At 44.0% G+C, this 20,881-nt stretch overlaps 1 protein-coding gene across 1 annotated transcript in view; it reads left to right on the forward strand.

Annotated features, from left to right (window-relative positions):
* The window catches only part of LOC124715651, a 622,306-nt gene that overhangs the window by 359,996 nt on the left and 241,429 nt on the right, over positions 1-20,881 (forward strand). Inside the window, exons 9-10 of the mRNA XM_047243112.1 lie at positions 7,147-7,273; positions 7,386-7,520. Of these exons, the coding sequence (XP_047099068.1) occupies positions 7,147-7,273; positions 7,386-7,520 (262 nt within the window). The remainder of the gene's footprint in view (positions 1-7,146; positions 7,274-7,385; positions 7,521-20,881) is intronic.

Below are 20,881 nucleotides of genomic sequence, written 5' to 3' on the forward strand. Positions count from 1 at the left end.
AACATTATGGTGATGATTGGCAAATCCTGAGACATCAAAGTGCCATGAGTTTGCTAATGGAGGGGGGGGGGGGGGGAGAGAGAGAGAGAGAGAGAGAGAGAGAGAGAGAGAGAGAGAGAGAGAGAGAGAGAGAGAGGGGGGGGGGGGGGGGGGGGGGGGTAAGTGAAGGCTTGGTTATAGTAAGCAGGCTTTAATTGATGTAAATCTTCATAGTAATGCAGAGGTGAAAAGATGGGCACATTATGCACTAGTACAGAGAGCTGCATCAAACAAGAAGCTTTCACCAGCCATTTTAATGGATAAAATAAAGAAATTAAAAAAGCACAAAGAAATTAACAGTATTTACTTACACATACCGGGTTAGTGCACCGAAGTGCAGAAGTTCAAATTGATCTCCTATGTATACGAACTACTGATGAAATGTATGTGGCATGACTTCTGGCAGGAAACTGGATAATAATCACCAAAGGAGCATTACACTAACAGAGGTAATGATGATGTGAAGCAATTTGTTGTCATTATTATCTAATAATGTGAGTGTTACATAAAGTAATGAACTCCCTTCCATATCAAAGTAAGAGATGTTAAATCATGATGTTGATATTCTTGTTTTGATTATTGACTCCAAGAATTGTGCTGCTGGCTTGAAGAGATAATAAGTCTTTTCCCATGTTTTTGTGTTCTCATCCTTTGTTGCACCAAATATTCCACTACCAAATAAATAACATAAGCAAAATATTCATGCAGTATCAACTGGATAAAGGCAATGAAATAACACAAATATTTTGTTGATATCACTAGGTAGGCCTAAGTGTGTCATGGATTTGTTGATGCGTTATGTGAGACTGGAGATGTCATTTGCATGACTTCAAGTCTGGAAAAACAGTTACCAGTTATGAAAGGAGTTTTATAAAATTTTTGAGGGTCTATATGCTGGATAGACCCAAAGTAAGCACATCTCATTGGTGTGCCAATATCAATGTGAAGTATTTTGAAACAGTATTTTAGTTCTAATTATGCAGGTCCACAACCCTGAAAACTTCTTGAATGATATCACTTTGTTGCACTGTTTCCTATTGCTGGGCTCAAACCATCCTTCTATTTTATATTTTTCACTACCACATAGTTCTGGTTGTGCAGCCCTTCTCAAGGGTTTGTAACATGTTCCAGCCATAAAACAATGAAAATACAAAATGTAAAGCAACCATTGGTTTTTCAACCGACACAGTAGAAAGAGAACTTACAATGTACAACCCATTAGATGTGCATAAAATTTTTTACTACATCACGTTACTTCAGAGTTACACATCACGTTACTTCAGAGTTACAATCATGACAATAGGTTACATGTTTCATTTCACTGTGCACCAGGCCAACCTCTCCACGATTCTAGAATAGTGTGACATAGACAACTATGCGGATTGTAATCCAAATATATGTGATTAACAGGTTATACCACAGATATGTCAGTAACAGTTTATACTATGTAATTTCAGAGAATTAAACCTCCCCCAGCAGCTTGGCTGACCTCCTCTCGGGCCTCTCGCTGCGAGTTAATCATTTTAGCTAGGTTGTGTATTGGGCACTATTGTTTTAGCTACCACTATTTGCTATGTGGTGATCCCCCACCACTTTGTGCTCATTGTCATCAACCTTTGACTGTTTGCCATTCCCTGACAGAACACCCTTTTTTTAACCACTTAAGCTCTTAAATTTATGTTTGCCATCTGAGTTATCGGCTGTTTTAGTGAGCAAGGCAGGAGCTGTCGACCGTGTTTTACTGTTTATCCATTGTAGCAATATGGTGAAGCTCAGGTCCCCCATTGTCTCTATGGAGTATTTTATGGATCTTTCTTGAAGAGGAAGTCCCTGTTTTTAGCTGTCTTTCCTTCCATCATCCTAACTCCTTTTCTGTTTTTGTGTTCTACTGTTCTGTCACAGGCACGTATGACCTCAGTTGTTTTTGTGCCCTGACACAAAACAAACTCACTCTGTAATTTCTATTTTTATTTTATCAACTAAACAAACAACAGCTTATATCCTGTATATTAGTTCTGTTATAACTGTTAAGCATTGCATACATTTCAGAATGGCTGTAGTAATAACAGCCAAGGCAGCAGATTGATATAATTCAACATATTTAGTAACAGCATGTACAGCAAACCTATGTACAATGTGAGAACACTACATTTTGCTGAAATTACTTCGAAACATATTTTTTGTCGTTATTTTGAATTTTGTCCTGTGCATACTTCAGGTTTAAGATGATCTTTTCATTCATTTGCATTTTGGTATAAGGCATGAATGGTGAGCATTATCTGAACTCCTTTGTCAGTCATGAAGTTAAGTCTCCTCATTCACAGTGTGTGTTAAGGAGCTAATATCCATTCAGATTTACTTTGTGTTGCATATGACAACTGAAAATACGGTTGTATGTATGTAAAATAAGGAACAAAAGGGATGAAATGTATTTGATGTTTAAAAATATAAACATAGGATTTTACTGTAACATTAAATTAAGTAATCCTTTGCCATTTATGTAGCCAGTTCGATAACCAGTTGTAACCTAATGTTGATTTACTGAAAAAGAAAGGTTTAGTATAAAAACTTCCGATTTGGAGTGTTGAATGATATGTTTTTCCTTTTTTGCACTCACATTTTTGTTTGTTTTATTATTGTTGTCTTTTTATTAAAGCTATTGGATGGGGTAATGGTGGCTGTGAAGGCTGAGTGTATAGCAGTTAGTTTAGTTTTATACTGCCTAAGCTGCATCATTTGCGATATTTAGTAGATATTACATTTTCATGTGGTTATTATCTCTCTGAACAATGTGTTGCTCTAAGGTTGCAGAACAAGGATGAAAACACCTAGAAATTTACTCTGGCATAAAAACGTAATGTGACCAAAATAAACAAACATTTAAATGGGAACTGGGGAAGTGAAGTACTTCACTAGGAGCAGCTTACATTATAAAGAACCACATTGCTCCATCTGAAATGAAAAAGCAAGTGGTACAGTGCAAGCAACTGGGCCTGCATTGGAGAAGACAATTTAAATTCCTCTTGGGTCATATTGGTTTAGGATTTTCGTGGTTTTCTTGAACTGATTAAGGCAGTTTCTGTGATGGTTTCATTGAAAAGGAAGAGGATAATTTCCTTCTTTCCCAATCTGATTTTTTGCTGCAACTCTAATGCCTCCATTGATGGGATGTGAAACCCTTGCCGCAATTGCTAGTTGTAAATTGTTGGAACATTAGCCATGCTTATTTCATTAAAATCTTTTGAACCTAAAGTATGGAGCTGTGCATGTCGTGGCTTCATAATTGCTAAATCATGGCATTAACCTTAGCTTATAGATGCTATTCCACAATCACATCAAATGAAAATGCTGCCACAGTGAGTACTAATGCTACATTTTTTATAGAAATGAAAATTTGTTCGTGGATGTTTCATTTTCATTCTACTGTATGGATCGACCTTAGAATTGGTTTATAAACCAGTTGGGTCAAAAAAAACGTGAAGATTAGCATATCAGATGAATTTTTTTAAACATAGTAGGCTTCCATTGATTCACTTTCTTGCCGCTCCCTCCTCTCTCCCTCTCTCCCCACCCCCACCCCTCTCCCCCTCTCCCTCTCTACCCCCCACCCCACCCCACCCCTCTACCTCTTTGCCCCCCACCCCACCCCTCTACCTCTTTGCCCCCCACCCCACCCCTCTATCTCTCTGCCCCCCCACCCCTCCCCTCTCCCTCTCTACTCCCCACCCCACCCCTCTCCCTCTCCCTCTACCCCCACCCCACCCCACACCCACCCCTCTCCCTCTCTACCACCCCACCCCACCCCCGCCCCTCTCCCTCTCTACCCCCACCCCTCTCCCTCTCTACCCCCACCCCTCTCCCTCTCTACCCCCACCCCTCTCCCTCTCTACCCCCACCCCTCTCCCTCTCTACCCCCACCCCTCTCCCTCTCTACCCCCCACCCCTCTCCCTCTCTACCCCCACCCCTCTCCCTCTCTACCCCCACCCCTCTCCCTCTCTACCCCCACCCCTCTCCCTCTCTACCCCCACCCCTCTCCCTCTCTACCCCCACCCCTCTCCCTCTCTACCCCCACCCCTCTCCCTCTCTACCCCCACCCCTCTCCCTCTCTACCCCCACCCCTCTCCCTCTCTACCCCCACCCCTCTCCCTCTCTACCCCGACCCCTCTCCCTCTCTACCCCCACCCCTCTCCCTCTCTACCCCCCTACCCCACCACCCTCTCTACCCCCCTACCCCACCCCAACCCTCTCCCTCTCTACCCCCCACCTCACCCCAACCCTCTCCCTCTCTACCCCCCCACCTCACCCAAACCCTCACCCTCTCTACCCCCCACCTCACCCCCAACCCTCACTCTCTACCCCCCCCTGCCTCACCCCCAACCCTCACCCTCACTCCCCCCTGCCTCACCATCTCCATCACTCTCCCTCACTCCCTCCTGCCTCACCATCTCCATCCCTCTCCCTCACTCCCCCCTGCCTCACCATCTCCATCACTCTCCCTCACTCCCTCCTGCCTCACCATCTCCATCCCTCTCCCTCACTCCCCCCTGCCTCTTCATCTCCATCTCTCTCCCTCACTCCCCCCTGCCTCTTCATCTCCATCTCTCTCCCTCACTCCCCCCTGCCTCTTCATCTCCATCCCTCTCCCTCACTCCCCCCTGCCTCTTCATCTCCATCCCTCTCCCTCACTCCCCCCCTGCCTCCTCATCTCCATCCCTCTCCCTCACTCCCCCCTGCCTCCTCATCTCCATCCCTCTCCCTCACTCACCCCTGGCTCCTCATCTCCATCCCTCACTCACCCCTGCTCCTCATCTCCATCATTCTCCCTTTCTCTCCCCTGGCTCCTCATGTCCATCCCTCTCTCTCGCCTGGCTCCTCATGTCCATCCCTCTCTCTCGCCTGGCTCCTCATCTCCATCCCTCTCTCTCCCCTGGCTCCTCATCTCCATCCCTCTCTCTCCCCTGGCTCCTCATCTCCATCCCTCTCTCTCCCCTGGCTCCTCATCTCCATCCCTCTCTCTCCCCTGGCTCCTCATCTCCATCCCTCTCTCTCCCCTGGCTCCTCATCTCCATCCCTCTCTCTCCCCTGGCTCCTCATCTCCATCCCTCGCCTCCCCATCACTCTCCCTCACATTCTGCCTCCCCATCACTCTCCCTCACATTCTGCCTCCCCATCACTCTCCCTCACATTCTGCCTTCCCATCACTCTCCCTCACATTCTGCCTTCCCATCACTCTCCCTCACATTCTGCCTTCCCATCACTCTCCCTCATTCCTCCGTGCCTCCCCATCACTCTCCCTCGCTCCTCCCTGCCTCCCCATCACTCTCCCTCGCTCCTCCCTGCCTCCCCATCACTCTCCCTCGCTCCTCCCTGCCTCCCCATCACTCTCCCTCGCTCCTCCCTGCCTCCCCATCACTCTCCCTCGCTCCTCCCTGCCTCCCCATCACTCTCCCTCGCTCCTCCCTGCCTCCCCATCACTCTCCCTCGCTCCTCCCTGCCTCCCCATCACTCTCCCTCGCTCCTCCCTGCCTCCCCATCACTCTCCCTCGCTCCTCCCTGCCTCCCCATCACTCTCCCTCGCTCCTCCCTGCCTCCCCATCACTCTTCCTCGCTCCTCCCTGCCTCCCCATCACTCTCCCTCGCTCCTCCCTGCCTCCCATCACTCTCCCTCGCTCCTCCCTGCCTCCCCATCACTCTCCCTCACTCCTCCCTGCCTCCCCATCACTCTCCCTCACTCCTCCCTGCCTCCCCATCACTCTCCCTCGCTCCTCCCTCCATCCCGCCTCCCTCCCTCCCGCCTCCCTCCCTCCCACCTCCCTCCCTCCCGCCTCCCTCCCTCCCTCCCGCCTCCCTCCCTCCCGCCTCCCTCCCTCCCTCCCGCCCTCCCTCCCGCCCTCCCTCCCTCCCTCCCTCCCTCCCTCCCTCCCTCCCTCCCTCCCTCCCGCCCTCCCTCCCTCCCTCCCGCCCTCCCTCCCTCCCTCCCTCCCTCCCTCCCTCCCTCCCTCCCTCCCTCCCTCCCTCCCGCCCTCCCGCCTCCCTCCCTCCCTCCCGCCTCCCTCCCTCCCGCCCGCCTCCCTCCCATCTCCCCGCCTCCCTCCCTCCCTCCCTCCCGCCTCCCTCCCTCCCTCCCTCCCTCCCGCCTCCCTCCCTCCCTCCCGCCTCCCTCCCTCCCTCCCGCCCTCCCGCCTCCCTCCCGCCCTCCCGCCTCCCTCCCGCCCTCCCGCCTCCCTCCCGCCTCCCTCCCGCCCTCCCGCCTCCCTCCCGCCCTCCCGCCTCCCTCCCGCCCTCCCGCCTCCCTCCCGCCTTCCCGCCTCCCTCCCGCCCTCCCGCCTCCCTCCCGCCCTCCCGCCCCCCTCCCGCCTCCCTCCCGCCCTCCCGCCCCCCTCCCGCCTCCCTCCCGCCTGCCTCCCGCCCCCCTCCCGCCTCCCTCCCGCCCCCCTCCCGCCTCCCTCCCTCCCGCCCTCCCGCCTCCCTCCCTCCCGCCAGTCCGGCCCCCCGCCTCCCGTCCGCCCCCCTCGCTCCCCCCTCTCCTGCCTCCATCTGTGTCTGCAAACTCCATAAACCACAGTGTGGGGCATGGTGGAGGGTACCTTGAACCACTAGTACTCATTTCCTTTCCAGGATCACTTGCAAATATACCTCCACATGAGTGCTAATTTTTCTTATCTTGTGACAGTGGAATCGTTCTGCAGTCAGCTTCAAATGTCGGTTCCCTAAATTTTCTCAATACTGCTTTGTGTAAAAGACCATGTGACCTAACACTGATATTTATAATAAAACTATTTTACGAGGCAGTCACTGTGTTTACTCATAAGCAGTATGCTTAGTCTAGATTAATTAATAATTGCTTGATCAGGGTTTAAGTTTTAGTCCAAAATATTTTTTCTGCCTGGTTGGTCCTTAATGATTTCAATGTATTACCAATGTGAGATCCGCTATTGGTCATTTTAATGCTCGGAGCTTTCTGAAAAAGCGTTAAGTCTACTCATTCTTTATATTTTTCCTTTCTTCCTTTGTTCATTTGTTTATTATAAGTATGTGATATATTATAATGATATTCATAACATAAGATTGAAAATGTTACATTGTCCATGGTATGATTTTTGTAGCAGTCAGACAGCACATTGCATCTCTATCAGTTGATACACTATCTCCCTGTGAGAGCATTGCATCAGATGATCTCATGCTGGACTATGAACAGAGCGAAGGGAGCATGTTTGACTGTACAGCAGAAAGGTAGAATGTTTCTTGTACACACAACAAAATTTCTTTTTGCAGTTCGTTTCTGCACTTACTCAACAGTTGGATAATTTCTTATTGTGATGTTGTGCTTACACTCTCTTTCTAGCCGGCTTGATGGATCACTGGGTGGTCTCCAGTCCACTGGTGATAATGTGCATGGGGATTCTGAGGCGGACTCCTGCAAGTTAAACTCTATTGGGGAATGGTCATCCGTGCTTAGAGCCAGCATGAAGGAGGCTGCGTGAGTACACACTTTGTTCTTCCTACTCCAAGAATTATTGTGTAATAGTCCACCTGCTTATCTGAGTGGTAACGTGTTGGCCTACCATGCAGTGGGCCTGGGTTCGATTCCCTGCCAGGTTGGAGATTTTCTGTGCCTTTGAACTGGGTGTTGCATCATCATTTCTGACATGCAAGTCGCCCAATCTGGCATCATCTGAAATAAGACTTGCAACCAGTGGTGTACATGTTCCGCTTTTAACCCGCCCATGATTGCCCGGTGGCCAGGCGGGCAGGCCGCCGCGTGTTGTCAACAGAACGGGCTGGCTGCTTCACTCCCAGCCAAGCCAAGCAACACCCAACCCGGGCAGGCTGCGGGAAATTTGCTTGCCTGCCCATATTACTGCTGAGCTGCGCTACGCACCGTTTAGTCTGCGCTCGTCATTGTCGTATTATGAACGTTAATTAAAAGGTTTTATTTTACCTGAGCACCAAAAGCCAAACCCCAACATATAGGGAAACATTCCACGTGGGAAAAATATATCTAAAAACAATGATGATGTGACTTACCGAACGAAAGCGCTGGCAGGTCGATAGACACACAAACATACACACAACATTCTAGCTTTCGCAACAAACGGTTGCTTCGTCAGGAAAGAGGGAAGGAGAGGGAAAGACGAGAGGAAGTGGGTTTTAAGGGAGAGGGTAATGAGTCATTCCAATCCCGGGAGCGGAAAGACTTACCTTGCTTGTGTGTGTGTGTGTGTGTGTGTGTGTGTGTGTGTGTGTGTGTGTGTGTGTGTGTGTATATACCCGCCCCCTAAGGTAAGTCTTTCCGCTCCCGGGATTGGAGTGACTCCTTACCCTCTCCCTTAAAACCCACTTCCTTTCGTCTTTCCCTCTCCTTCCCTCTTTCCTGACGAAGCAACCGTTTGTTGCGAAAGCTAGAATTTTGTGTGTATGTTTGTGTGTGTATCGACCTGCCGGCGCTATATATATAATCATGTCAAAAATATTGGGGTTTATTTGTACAGTCTTCCTTTTACGCGTATATTTCAGGCTTATTATCTGTATAAAGAAAAATGAATTGCCAAATGTGTTAAGCGTAAAACTCTAGAACTGCTGGACCAATTCGGCTATTTTCTTTTTTTTTCGTAATTCTCAGGACAAGGTTTTTACTAAATAAAATTTTTGGAAAATCGACCGAAAAATTGGAAAATTTGAGAAAAACTGAAAGTGCGTTTTCATTGTGTCCGTGTGATGTGTTGCATACAATCTTGATGAAATTTTGCACACTATACCTTGAAACCAAGAAGGAGGTCACAGCCTACATAAAATTTCGTAGGGTGCATGGTAGAGGTTACTTTACCTAACGGAATTAGACAAATTGTACGTTTTTATTCCAATCTTGATGAAATTTGGCACACTTGATATTCAAAGCAGAATGAAGGGCGCTGTTTGCCTAAAATTCTGAATGGTGCATGGCGAAGGGTACTTTACTTACACACTTCTACACCAACCTACAGTATTATTCCGAACTTGAAGAAATTTTGTCCACTTGAGCATCAAGAGGAACATCACTGTCTACATAATATTTCGGACAGTGCATGGAATAGAGTACCTTACAAAAGTTTTTGACATCGTTTGCGGATTACCATGAAATCCTCCTCCCTCTATACTGCTAAATGGTCTCAGGTCCTTAGCACACATTTCGACCACTAAATCTATGTCCTCTTTCAAGATATTTACGGAGTGAGGGAACTGCTTGTCAAATTTGCACACATGTCGTAACATACTCGAGATTCCCGAATAAATACTTAAGATCTTTTAACATAGTTTGCATTGAGACACACCTACCGATTTATTTGAAGCGGCCTCATAAACACGCGAAAACGTTTCTCATGCAACACTTGTGCTCTGTTTTGTCACCAGCATGTATTCGCCAATTGTCAATTTTTTTCAATGTCACTAAAGTTCGACCTATTCATTGTGTTGCCCCTACCGTTGCGATAAATGAACTGCGGTCTAACTACCTGGCTACTCTAGTCACGGTAGCTTGACAGCGCATCCTGTTGTCAGGCGCAGCAAGCTGAGCGGGTCCCGTGAAGCTTGGCGGGCCTGCGGGAACCCAGGTAGCCCGGGCCTGCGGGAACCCAGGTAGCCCGGGCTTGCGGGAGCGCCAGTCAGCGGCATTACCCACTATGCCGCAGTACACACGCACTCTCGTGTTTACGTCGCGGCAGGCTGACCTGCATGAATGGTTGCAGAGGAGCTAGGGGCAAGCAGGCTGCAAGGGGAATTTGTACACATCTACTTGCAACCCGGCGGCTGAACTTCCCCAATTGGAGCCTCCTAGCCATCAATTCCAAATGATTATTTCATATCATTGTGTAATAAAGACAATATCTTCAAATTTCTGTTAATGTTGTTACTGCAGAAAGTTTTAAAGTGCAGCACAAATTATCCATCTAGTACTAAGTCGTGGTAGCTTAGGATAATGTAATATATGTCATGGTGATTAACAAAATTGCTTCAGATCATGAGCAATTAAGGTGGTAATGATATTGTGTTTCTGCTATCTTATGACAGTTGTAAAGATATATGTTTCATGAGAACAGCAAGTGTTGATATCAAAGAGAATTAAGTTGCACTTCTACAGCAGTCCAAAGGATATTGTATGGTATTTTATGTTAACCGGGGGCCTAGAAATGATGGAGAGATTCTGTCCCTGCGGCAGCCGCAGTGGTCGACAACCCCACGATGACTACCGCAGTCCACTTCACCCCTCTGCCGCCCCACACCGAACCACTCTTTCAGAGTTATTGTGCGGTTCGGCCCCTGTGGACCCCCCCCCCCTTTCCCTCCCCAGGGAACATCTCACACCAGACGAGTGTAATCCCTGTGTTTGCATGGTAGAGTAATGGTGGTGTATGCATACGTGGAGAACTTCTTTGCGCAGCAATCACCGACAAAGTGTAGCTGAGGCGGAATAAGGGGAACCAGTCCGCATTTGCCGAGGCAGACGGAAAACTGCCCAAAAACCATCCACAGACTGGCTGTCTCACCGGACCTCGACCCAAGTCCACCGGGCAGATTCGTGCCGGGAACAAGGCACTACTTCCCACTCTGGAAAGCCATGTGTTAGACCAAACGGCTAACTGGGCAGGCGTCCAAAGAATATACTACAGAAATCTAGTTGTAATGACAGATGGAGAAACACGTTCACCAGAATAGTTAATTCTGTAGGTTTCGTTAATAGGGTGAGAGAGATTAAAAAGTAAATGTTTTACATGAATGCTGAATAACGAAAAAGGTAGATTATGGATGCTCCCAACTCTGTTCTCCTACCTGTTACTCATGTGTCCTAAAATTTTTCAGGAAAAATTTCACGGTCAGTAATACCTTTTTGATAGGCCTAATTTATTCAGTAGGCTAATCATAAGATACAATGCCCAGGAATGTGGAGAGAGTCAAAGTGTAATTATAAATGAAAAACCCAAAACTGTGGATGTTCTGCAGTAAAATATCCACAAGTTTGTTAAACCAAGTAGCTGTACATTGCTGAACAAAAAGCTTGCATTAAATTGATATAAAATATTTGTACATACTTAGATGAAATGTAAAATTTGCAGAAAAGCTGCTGCTTTGAAAGGTGGTGTGCTTTCTCCGTTGTAATAGATAGCTGTTATTTGTCTCCTACATCTAACTTAGTATCTAGCTGAGCTCATTGATACTTTCTACCTAACAAAAATTATCTACATGTCATATCAATATAGACCTATTTACAATGCACTTATTGTATAACTAACAGGAATCCTGAATCCACGAATCTAGATAATATTTTGTTTCTGGAAGACTGGTTGAAAAGGTATGTTCTTAATTTTCCTTCAAATTTAGAAGTATTTCTATATTTTGCTTTTTCATTTCTGCACCAGATTATGGAATGCCAATGTGAACCCTAGATAAGGATTCAGTCGACATTGACATTATTTTGTTGTCAGTTCATTATCAAGTTTTTGTTGGCAGTAAACATTCTAGTTTTTGAAGTAAAGTTATTGATATCATTCAGGCTGCGTGCAATTTTTACTTTACATAACTGCATCATCCACACCTACTGCCACACCCACATCCCCGTCTGTACTCCACAAGCCAGATAGAAGTGTGTATCTAGTGTTTGTGCTTGCTTGAACTTTTTGGTGCAGGTAGTTCCATAAAGCTCCAGCAGATGACTGTGTAGTTGCTTCGCATGCAGGGTATAACTTCATTTGTCTTATCTCCCACTCATTTGAGCATCCAGTGCTTGAATGGCCTGACCTTCCACTCTGGGAAGGGGGAAAATCCACTTCAAATTTCACACTATAAAAACACTTAGAGGTATAAGGGGTTTATTATAATTAGTAGTGTAAACACACGGAGTTAAAAGTATGTGATGCTAGAAAGTCCCAGTAAACATAGATCCACAAACAAACCGTTTGCAAGATAATTGCAACTTTATTGAGTTACCAGCCACCACCGGCTTGATTCTGTGTAAACATCTTCAGACAGGAAAAGTTAACAGTACTGTACAGCATTAAGAAAAGCTATTAGAGATACTTGGTAGAAATGCAGGGGTTTTGAATGAACATGAGAACAGTTACCTGACTATACTTGTAGTTAAGAGAGCTGTTCAAAGTGTCATCCTTGTGCCCAGAGCAAACCTCTACCTGTCACCACAATGAGGTTTGAATCATTTCAGATATCCCTGGATTGTTTTGAAATTCTGGAGAAGCATTGACAAGTCTTTGCTCCAATTTTCCAACCTTGTTAAATGGAGTGGTTTACACTACATCTTAAGGTGCCCAAACAAAGAAATCCATAGGGTTATCAGATCAGGTGATCTTGGAGGTCAGGGTACAGGTTCTCCTCATCCAGTCCATCTTTGGGCATATCAGTGCGATAGATGTCTTCGCACCACAGCAACAAAATGTCTTAGTTCACCGTCATGCATATACCACGTCCTCTGCCATAGTGCTAAGGGAACCTCAAGCATTTCTGCTACATGACACCACAGAAAACAACGATAATTTTGTTCATTGGATTTGTTTGGTAATATGTGCAGCCCAGTAAGATGATCACATAGTACTCCTAACCACATACTCTAAGCGAAACTTCGCTGATGTGTAGGCTCGTGCACACCAAAAGGGTTGGAGCCTAGGTGTCTCAAAACATGAGAATTGTGATAATTAAACACACCATCATTTGTGAACCGTGCTTCATCTGCGTAGAAAATGTTATTTTCAAGTACTGTCAGTTGGAGGGTTGCCTACAGCTTGTTTCATCTGTTGACAGAAAGTTAGTCTAAGACCAAAGTCCGCTTCACTAAGACTCTGAACTCATTGGAGTTAGTACAGGCATATTGCATTGTGATAAATTATTCTCCAAATACTACTGTGGTTTATTCGAGGAATGTGTGTGGTAAGTCTCCTTATTGAGATTCCTGGAAAGTGTTAAGATTGTTTGCAGCACCACATCTGCAAGCAAGGTGTAATTGGTATCAGCATACTTGCTCATGCAGCATGTGCAAAGCTCCCAGTTTCTCGGAGGTATTGATGCACCCTTGTAAACAATATACTTTTGGGGTGTCCTGGGGCAGATTATGCTTCTTGGTACAAGCATGCAGCTTCCTGTTCACTCCCTTCAACCCTGTCATACATGAAATGCTTATATGTGCACTCCCTATTTTTGTAGTGTACCACTTTGCCACCAACATTCGTACAACACAACTGACGCACCACAAAAGGTTGACATATGGTATCATGTGTATGGTACTGTCATATCCATTCTGTTTGAACTCCTCATCTCAGAAATGTAAACGAAGACCATGCCACGGACTGACATGCAATGTTTGCAAACAGCCACATCAATAGTGGCTGGTGACCATAAACTCACAGTTACCTTGCAAGTTAATTATCATACATCCCATATAAGACTATGCAACATCATTTCATGAACATAAGTTTTCATAAAAAATTGCTTTCTTGTGGAAAAGGAAGCTGCTAATTTACATTTTGCATGCTTTTTTGTGCCACAGGATTTTGCAATTTATTTTGAAGAAAATATATGGTTAAAAATTGTGATTTTCACATGTAATAGTGTGAAAGCTTAGATTTTTAATAAACTATATACCTCTTCATAATTCGCAACAATCATTTTGAAATGATGCTTATTGTCAAGTACATGCATTTGATTTACGTATCTTGTATTGAAAAAGTATGACAGCATGCAGTTTACCTATTGCTACATCTTAGGCCACTCATTACTAAGAGTTTAATACAGCTAAAAATATAAATTTGTTTCTGAAATGATATTGAAACTGGTATCTGTCTTCTTTCACAAGGTAATGCAACTCACTAAACAGTGCCAATGTCGTTACCGCAAAGCAATGAAGTTTGCACGGTTGGCGTTACGTCGAACACTGCAGGAGGGAAAAATAAAGCTTTTGTGATAAGTGCAGCCCTGGTATCATGATTAAAATCATCCATGTCCAGAGAACTCCAGATGGATGTGACTGATTTCACTGGAGAATCATCTTCTGTGGTCTTACACTAGCCCACATGTTATACCATAAAAAACACTCTAAACCCAGACCAAACAGTACTGACCGACTGCCGTACCATCCTTAGCCTATAGGCGTCAATAGATGCAGTTACAGAGTGGCTTGTAGTCAGCACACTGCTCTCCCAGCCATTGTAGTTATCGTGAGCGGAGCTGCTACTTTTCAGTCAAGTAGCTCCTCAATTGGCCTCGCTAGTGCTGAGTGCACCCCGCATGCCAACAGCAGACTGGGTGGTCACCCATCCAAGTGTGAGCCAAGCCCAACAGCACTTAATTTCGATGATCTGACTGGAATTGGTGTTACAACAACAGCAAGGCCATTGACCTGTTATATCATTAGAGCACTTAATTGTGTCCCTTTCTTATGACGTTGTAAAAATATATCTACGTAAGCTCTTTCTGCCTCTGCCTTACATGGATGTTGTAGACTATTCCATGTCGCTGACTGGTAAGCTATTTGACAAAGTGTGAAGCCATAAAATTTCTCTTGTATGTGAAGTAGATAATACACAAGCTGCTTTTTCAGTTTGGAACATAACAGAAATTTTCTCCAAATTTTTCATGAAATTAATTTGAAGCAGAAACTACAGCATTGGTGACTGCTTGTAACGTCAAGTGTAGCGCGCTACATATTTTAGCAGCTTTCAGTGTCCTGAATGCACAAATTACCTTGTTCATATTTGTTTCATTCCATTTCTTTTGGCCTCCTTCCCCTTGTTCTCGGTATTCTAGAAGCACAGGCTAGCTATACTTCCAAAATAATACAAAATCTGCCTGTGGTCCAGATTTAGATCACATGTAATAGCCCAAATTTAGATCATTACAATAACATAATTTTAGGTTAATTACAAAAGAATAGTAGCTACTAAAACTAAAGATACTCTAAAAGCTAAGCTTATTCTTAACATTACACGCTAGAGAGAAGACTATTAATAAACACAGAAACTGTATGAGAAATTACTGAAAACACAGCTGAAAAAGTTTTAAGATAATTGAAATTAAATTTATGTGGGCTGCAATCGCATGCACCAAAAGAGCTGACATGACTGTTGTTGATGACTTTTGCCTCCTGGTCACAAGAAACAAAACAACATTTGCAATCATAAATTTTTTCATAAAAATAAGATGTTTTCAGACATTCTCATTTTCATTATTTGATTCTATGGTTTGCTGCTCAAAGTGGTTTTTGGATAAGGTATTTTCAACAGTTTCACTTGATTCCCTGTCCTACCCACAAAACCAGTCGTGGTTGATGATCACCGAACCCCCTGCCATGTTTCTCTTTTGCGACATACACTTGGCCAGACATTGAAGTCAGTGTGATTCAAAACTGTCCAACTAAATGACATTGCTCCATAGTCGGTGTTTTATGGCTTTGGCACCATGTTTTCCTGTTACGGGCACGTGCATCACTGATGAGTGTTTTTGGAATTTCAGTTTGTCCTGTTATTTGTGGTTTATGGAGCTACATGTGTTTCGGTGCACATAGGGTTCATGAATGTGACATTCAATTTTGCAGTGACTTTTCTAGCTGTTGCTTTCTTATTCTCTGTCACAATCATATTCACTGACCATCTGTCAGGATCACTCAACAAACACTTTCATCCGTGTTGGGACTTAGTGGATCATGTTTTTTCCTTTCGTTGTATGCAGTATTCATATTTGATACGGTGCCTCTTGAAACTCCAAACATTTAGCTCCCTTTGTTACGGAAAAACCCACCATAAGAGCACCAACAATTTGCTCACATTCGAATACATTGAGCCCCAACATGATGAAATTACAATTACACGGAACACTCTTCTGACCATGACTTCCCCTTGCAATGCATTGAGTGATTGCACAGGTGCCGTTCGTGGTCAGCACAACCTGCAAACTTGGCTAGCATCTGCTTTTATGTTCAAGCATGCATTTCTCATGCTGTTTCCAAATTTTTGTTTACTCCTTGTGTTGTTGTTGTTGTTGTTGTTGTTGTTGTTGTCTTCAGTCCTGAGACTGGTTTGATGCAGCTCTCCATGCTACTCTATCATGTGCAAGCTTCTTTATCTCCCAGTATCTACTGCAACCTACATCCTTCTGAATCTGCTAAGTGTATTCATCTCTTGGTCTCCCTCTACGATTTTTACCCTCCACACTGCCCTCCAATACTAAATTGGTGATCCCTTGATGCCTCAGAACATGTCCTACCAACTGATCCCTTCTTCTAGTCAAGTTGTGCCACAAACTTCTCTTCTCCCCAATCCTATTCAATACCTCCTCATTAGTATGTGATCTACCCAACTAATCTTCAGCATTCTTCTGTAGCACCACATTTCGAAAGCTTCTATTCTCTTCTTGTCTAAACTATTTATCATCCATGTTTCACTTCCATACATGGCTACGCTCCATACAAATACTTTCAGAAACGACTTCCTGACACTTAAATCTATACTCGATGTTAACAAATTTCTCTTCTTCAGAAACGCTTTCCTTGCCATTGCCAGTCTACATTTTATATCCTCTCTACTTCGACCGTCATCAGTTATTTTGCTCCCCAAATAGCAAAACTCCTTTACTACTTTAAGTGTCTCATTTCCTAATCTAATTCCCTCAGCATTACCCGACTTAATTCGACTACATTCCATTATCCTCGTTTTGCTTTTGTTGATGTTCATCTTATATCCTCCTTTCAAGACGCTGTCCATTCCGTTCAACTGCTCTTCCAAGTCCTTTGCTGTCTCTGACAGAATTACAATGTCATCAGCATACCTCAAACTTTTTATTTCTTCTCCATGGATTTTAAAACCTGCTCCGAATTTTTCTTCTGTTTCCTTTACTGCTTGCTCAATACATAGATTGAATTACATCGGGGAGGGGCTACTACCCTGTCTCACTCCCTTCCCAACCACTGCTTCCCTTTCATGCCCCTCGACTCTTATAACTGCCATCTGCTTTCTGTACAAATTGTAAATAGCCTTTCGCTCCCTGTATTTTACCCCTGCCACCTTTAGAATTTGAAAGAGAGTATTCCAGTGAAAATTGTCAAAAGCTTTCTCTAAGTCTACAAATGCTAGAAACGTAGGTTTGCCTTTCCTTAATCTTTCTTCTAAGATAAGTCGTAAGGTCAGTATTGCCTCACGTGTTCCAGTGTTTCTACGGAATCCAAACTGATCTTCCCCGAGGTCGGCTTCTACTAGTTTTTCCATTCCTCTGTACAGAATTCGCGTTAGTATTTTGCAGCCGTGACTTATTAAACTGACAGTTCGGTAATTTTCACAACTGTCAACACATGTTTCCTTTAGGATTGGAAGTATTATATTCTTCTTGAAGTCTGAGGGTATTTCGCCTGTCTCATACATCTTGCTCACCAGATGGTAGAGTTTTGTCAGGACTGGCTCTCCCAAGGCTGTCAGTAGTTCCAATGGAATGTTGTCTACTCCGGGGGCCTTGTTTCGACTCAGGTCTTTCAGTGCTCTGTCAAACTCTTCACACAGTATCATATCCCATTCATCTCATCGGGTAAGATAGATACTGCCTACAGGAAAGTTAAAGAGACCTTTGGAAAAAAGAGGACCACTTGCATGAATATCAAGAGCTCAGATGGCTTTCCCTTCTTTGCTTAGAACTGGGTTTCCATCTGAGCTCTTGATATTCATGCAAGTGGTCCTCTTTTTTCCAAAGGTCTCTTTAACTTTCCTGTAGGCAGTATCTATCTTACCCCTAGTGAGATAAGCCTCTACATCCTTACATTTGTCCTCTAGCCATCCCTGCTTAGCCATTTTGCACTTTCTGTCGATATCATTTTTGGCTGCTTCATTTACTGCATTTTTATATTTTCTCCTTTCATCAGTTAAATTCAATATTTCTTCTGTTACTCAAGGATTTCTACTAGGCCTTGTCTTTTTACCTACTTGATCCTCTGCTGCCTTCACTATTTCATATCTCAAAGCTACCCATTCTTCTTCTACTGTATTTCTTTCCCCCATTCCTGTCAATTGCTCCCTTATGCTCTCCCTGAAACTCTGTACAACCTCTGGTTCTTTCAGTTTATCCAGGTCCCATCTCCTTAAATTCCCACCTTTTTGCAGTTTCTTCAGTTTTAATTTACAGTTCATAACCAATAGATTGTGGTCAGAGTCCACATCTGCCCCTTGAAACATCTTACAATTTAAAACCTGGTTCCTAAATCTGTCTTACCGTTATATAATCTATCTGAAACCTGTCATCATCTCCAGGCTTCTTCCATGTATACTACCTTCTTTTATGATTCTTGAAGCAAGTGTTAGGTAGGATTAAGTTGTGCTCTGTGCAAAATTCTACCAGGCGGCTTCCTATTTCATTCGTTAACCCCATTCCATATTCACCTACTAAGTTTTCTTCTCTCCCTTTTCCTAGTACCAAATTCGAGTCACCCATGACTATAAAAATGTAGTCTCCCTTCACTATCTGAATAATTTCTTTTATTTCATCCTACGTTTCTTCAATTTCTTCGTCATCTGCAGAGCTAGTTGGTATATAAACTAGTACTACTGTAGTAGGCATGGGCTTCGTGTCTATCTTGGTCACTATGCTATTGTAGTAGCTTACCCGCACTCCTATTTTTTTTATTCATTATGAAACCTACTCCTGCATTCCCCCAATTTGATTTTGTATTTATAATCCTGTAATCGCCTGATCAAAAGTCTTATTCCTCCTACCACCGAACTTCACTAATTCCCACTATATCTAACTTTAACCTATCCATTTCCCTTTTTAAATTTTCTAACCTACCTGCCCGATTAAGGGATCTGACATTCCACACTCCGATCCTTAGAATGCCAGTTTTCTTTCTCCTGATAACGACATCCTCTTGAGTAGTCCCCATCCGGAGATCTGAATGGGGGACTATTTTACCTCCGGAATATTTTACTCAAGAGGACACCATCATCATTTATACAGTAAAGCTGCATGCCGTCGGGGAAAAATTACAGCTGTAGTTTCCCCTTGCTTTCAGCCGTTCGCAGTATCAGCACAGCAAGGCCGTTCTGGTTAGTGTTACAAGGCCAAATCAGTCAGTCATCCAGACTGTTGCCTCTGCAACTACTGAAAAGGCTGCTGCCCCTCTTCAGGAACCACGCGCTTGTCAGGCCTCTCAACAGATACCCCTCCATTCTCGTTGCACCTATGGTATGGCTATCTGTATCGCTGGGGCACGCAAGCCTCCCCACCAACGGCAAGGTCCACTGTTCATTACCTCTCTCATTTCTGGTTTCTGATAGATATCAACTCTCTTTATAGAAACATCCCCCAGGCTGTGGCTAAACCATGTATCTGCAATATCCTTTCTTCCAAGATTGCTAGTTCTGCAAGCTTCTGTGAAGTTTGGAAGGTAGGAGACGAGGTACTGGCGGAATTAAAGCTATGAGGACGGGGCATGAGTCACGCTTGGGTAGCTCAGTTGGTAGAGCACTTGCCCGCTATAGGCAAAGGTCCCGATTTAGAGTCTCAGTCTGGCACACAGTTTTAATCTGCCACGAAGTTTCAACTCTCATTATGGTTACTGCAATTTCTCACAGCCTTTTTTTTCCTCTGCCAGTTCCATGTTTCCAGCTAGCTTCTGTTCCCCCGTCAACTTCTGTCATAAGCAATTTTCTCCTTGCTTGTTCAGCTTTCTGAGGAACAGCTCTTTCCCCATCCTGTTTAAGCACAGTTTTCCTGTTGCAGTTTATAATTCTTGCTTCCGCTGATGACCTCCCAACTGCAGCATCTCATCTCCTCCCCAAATTCCTATCTGAGATACAATTAATACCACTCCTATTATGAATTGTGATAAATACTGTTGTTAAACAATAGCACCTAAGCTTTCCACTCAACATCAAAAATTATGAATGAAGAATTGGTGGCAAAATACGTACATACCTGAGAGTGCGTAAATTACACAAAAAGTTAAAGTTCAATAAGGTTAGTTACTTGTAAACAAATGTTAACTATGTATGATGTCCTCTTCCTGCTCTTTGTGTACATTTTCGGGGATAGTATGACAGAATGATTTGTTAATTAATTTTAAAGGAAATTACAGTATTAATCCTATACAATAAGTTTTTACAGGATTTGTACCTCACAAACGTAGACCTAGTTCACATCTAATAAAATTTCAAATAATTTGAGATATTTCAATACACTCTAAAACTGTATATTCAATGTAGAGTATATTCAGTTACATGACCTCATTGAATACGTTATATTTGCTCATTACCAATACATTTCCATAGTAAGAGGAAAGAATTAGTATGTTGCAACAGTTACCCATTACAACTAATAACTGCATATGGATCCATGGCCAAGTGCATATCTTAAGACTGGATGCCACATCAGCAACTCAAGTGTCCATAATTTACCTCATTTTTCCATACAGGGAAAGGGATCTGCAATTGAATGTAGAGTCTGAAGAGAGTTTTGTTATGGGTGATTCCTCACTTCATTTAGAGGTGGAAGTTGTGTTAAAGGCAGACGGAAAATTTCTGTGATCTGTGTGGGATTCGATCTCCTGACCTTTCGGTTCCAGGCACGTGCTTTCCCAATAGACCACAAGGTTCCATGTGCATTGAAACAGCGTGTAATTATATAGTATGATGATTGCATTTGTTGATTATAATACAATCTTAAGGTGTTCAAGCTATATATATAATCTTTGAAGCTTTAATGTAGTGTGTGTGTGTGTGTGTGTGTGTGTGTGTGTGTGTGTGTGTGTGTTGCAACTTCAGCAAAATCAAGAAAATAACTTTGCATGCTAAAAATAGCAAGATTTAATGTATTATTCTCCAGGATATA

The sequence above is a fragment of the Schistocerca piceifrons genome, chromosome 1, assembly GCF_021461385.2.
Source record: "Schistocerca piceifrons isolate TAMUIC-IGC-003096 chromosome 1, iqSchPice1.1, whole genome shotgun sequence".
Lineage (NCBI taxonomy): Eukaryota > Metazoa > Arthropoda > Insecta > Orthoptera > Acrididae > Schistocerca > Schistocerca piceifrons.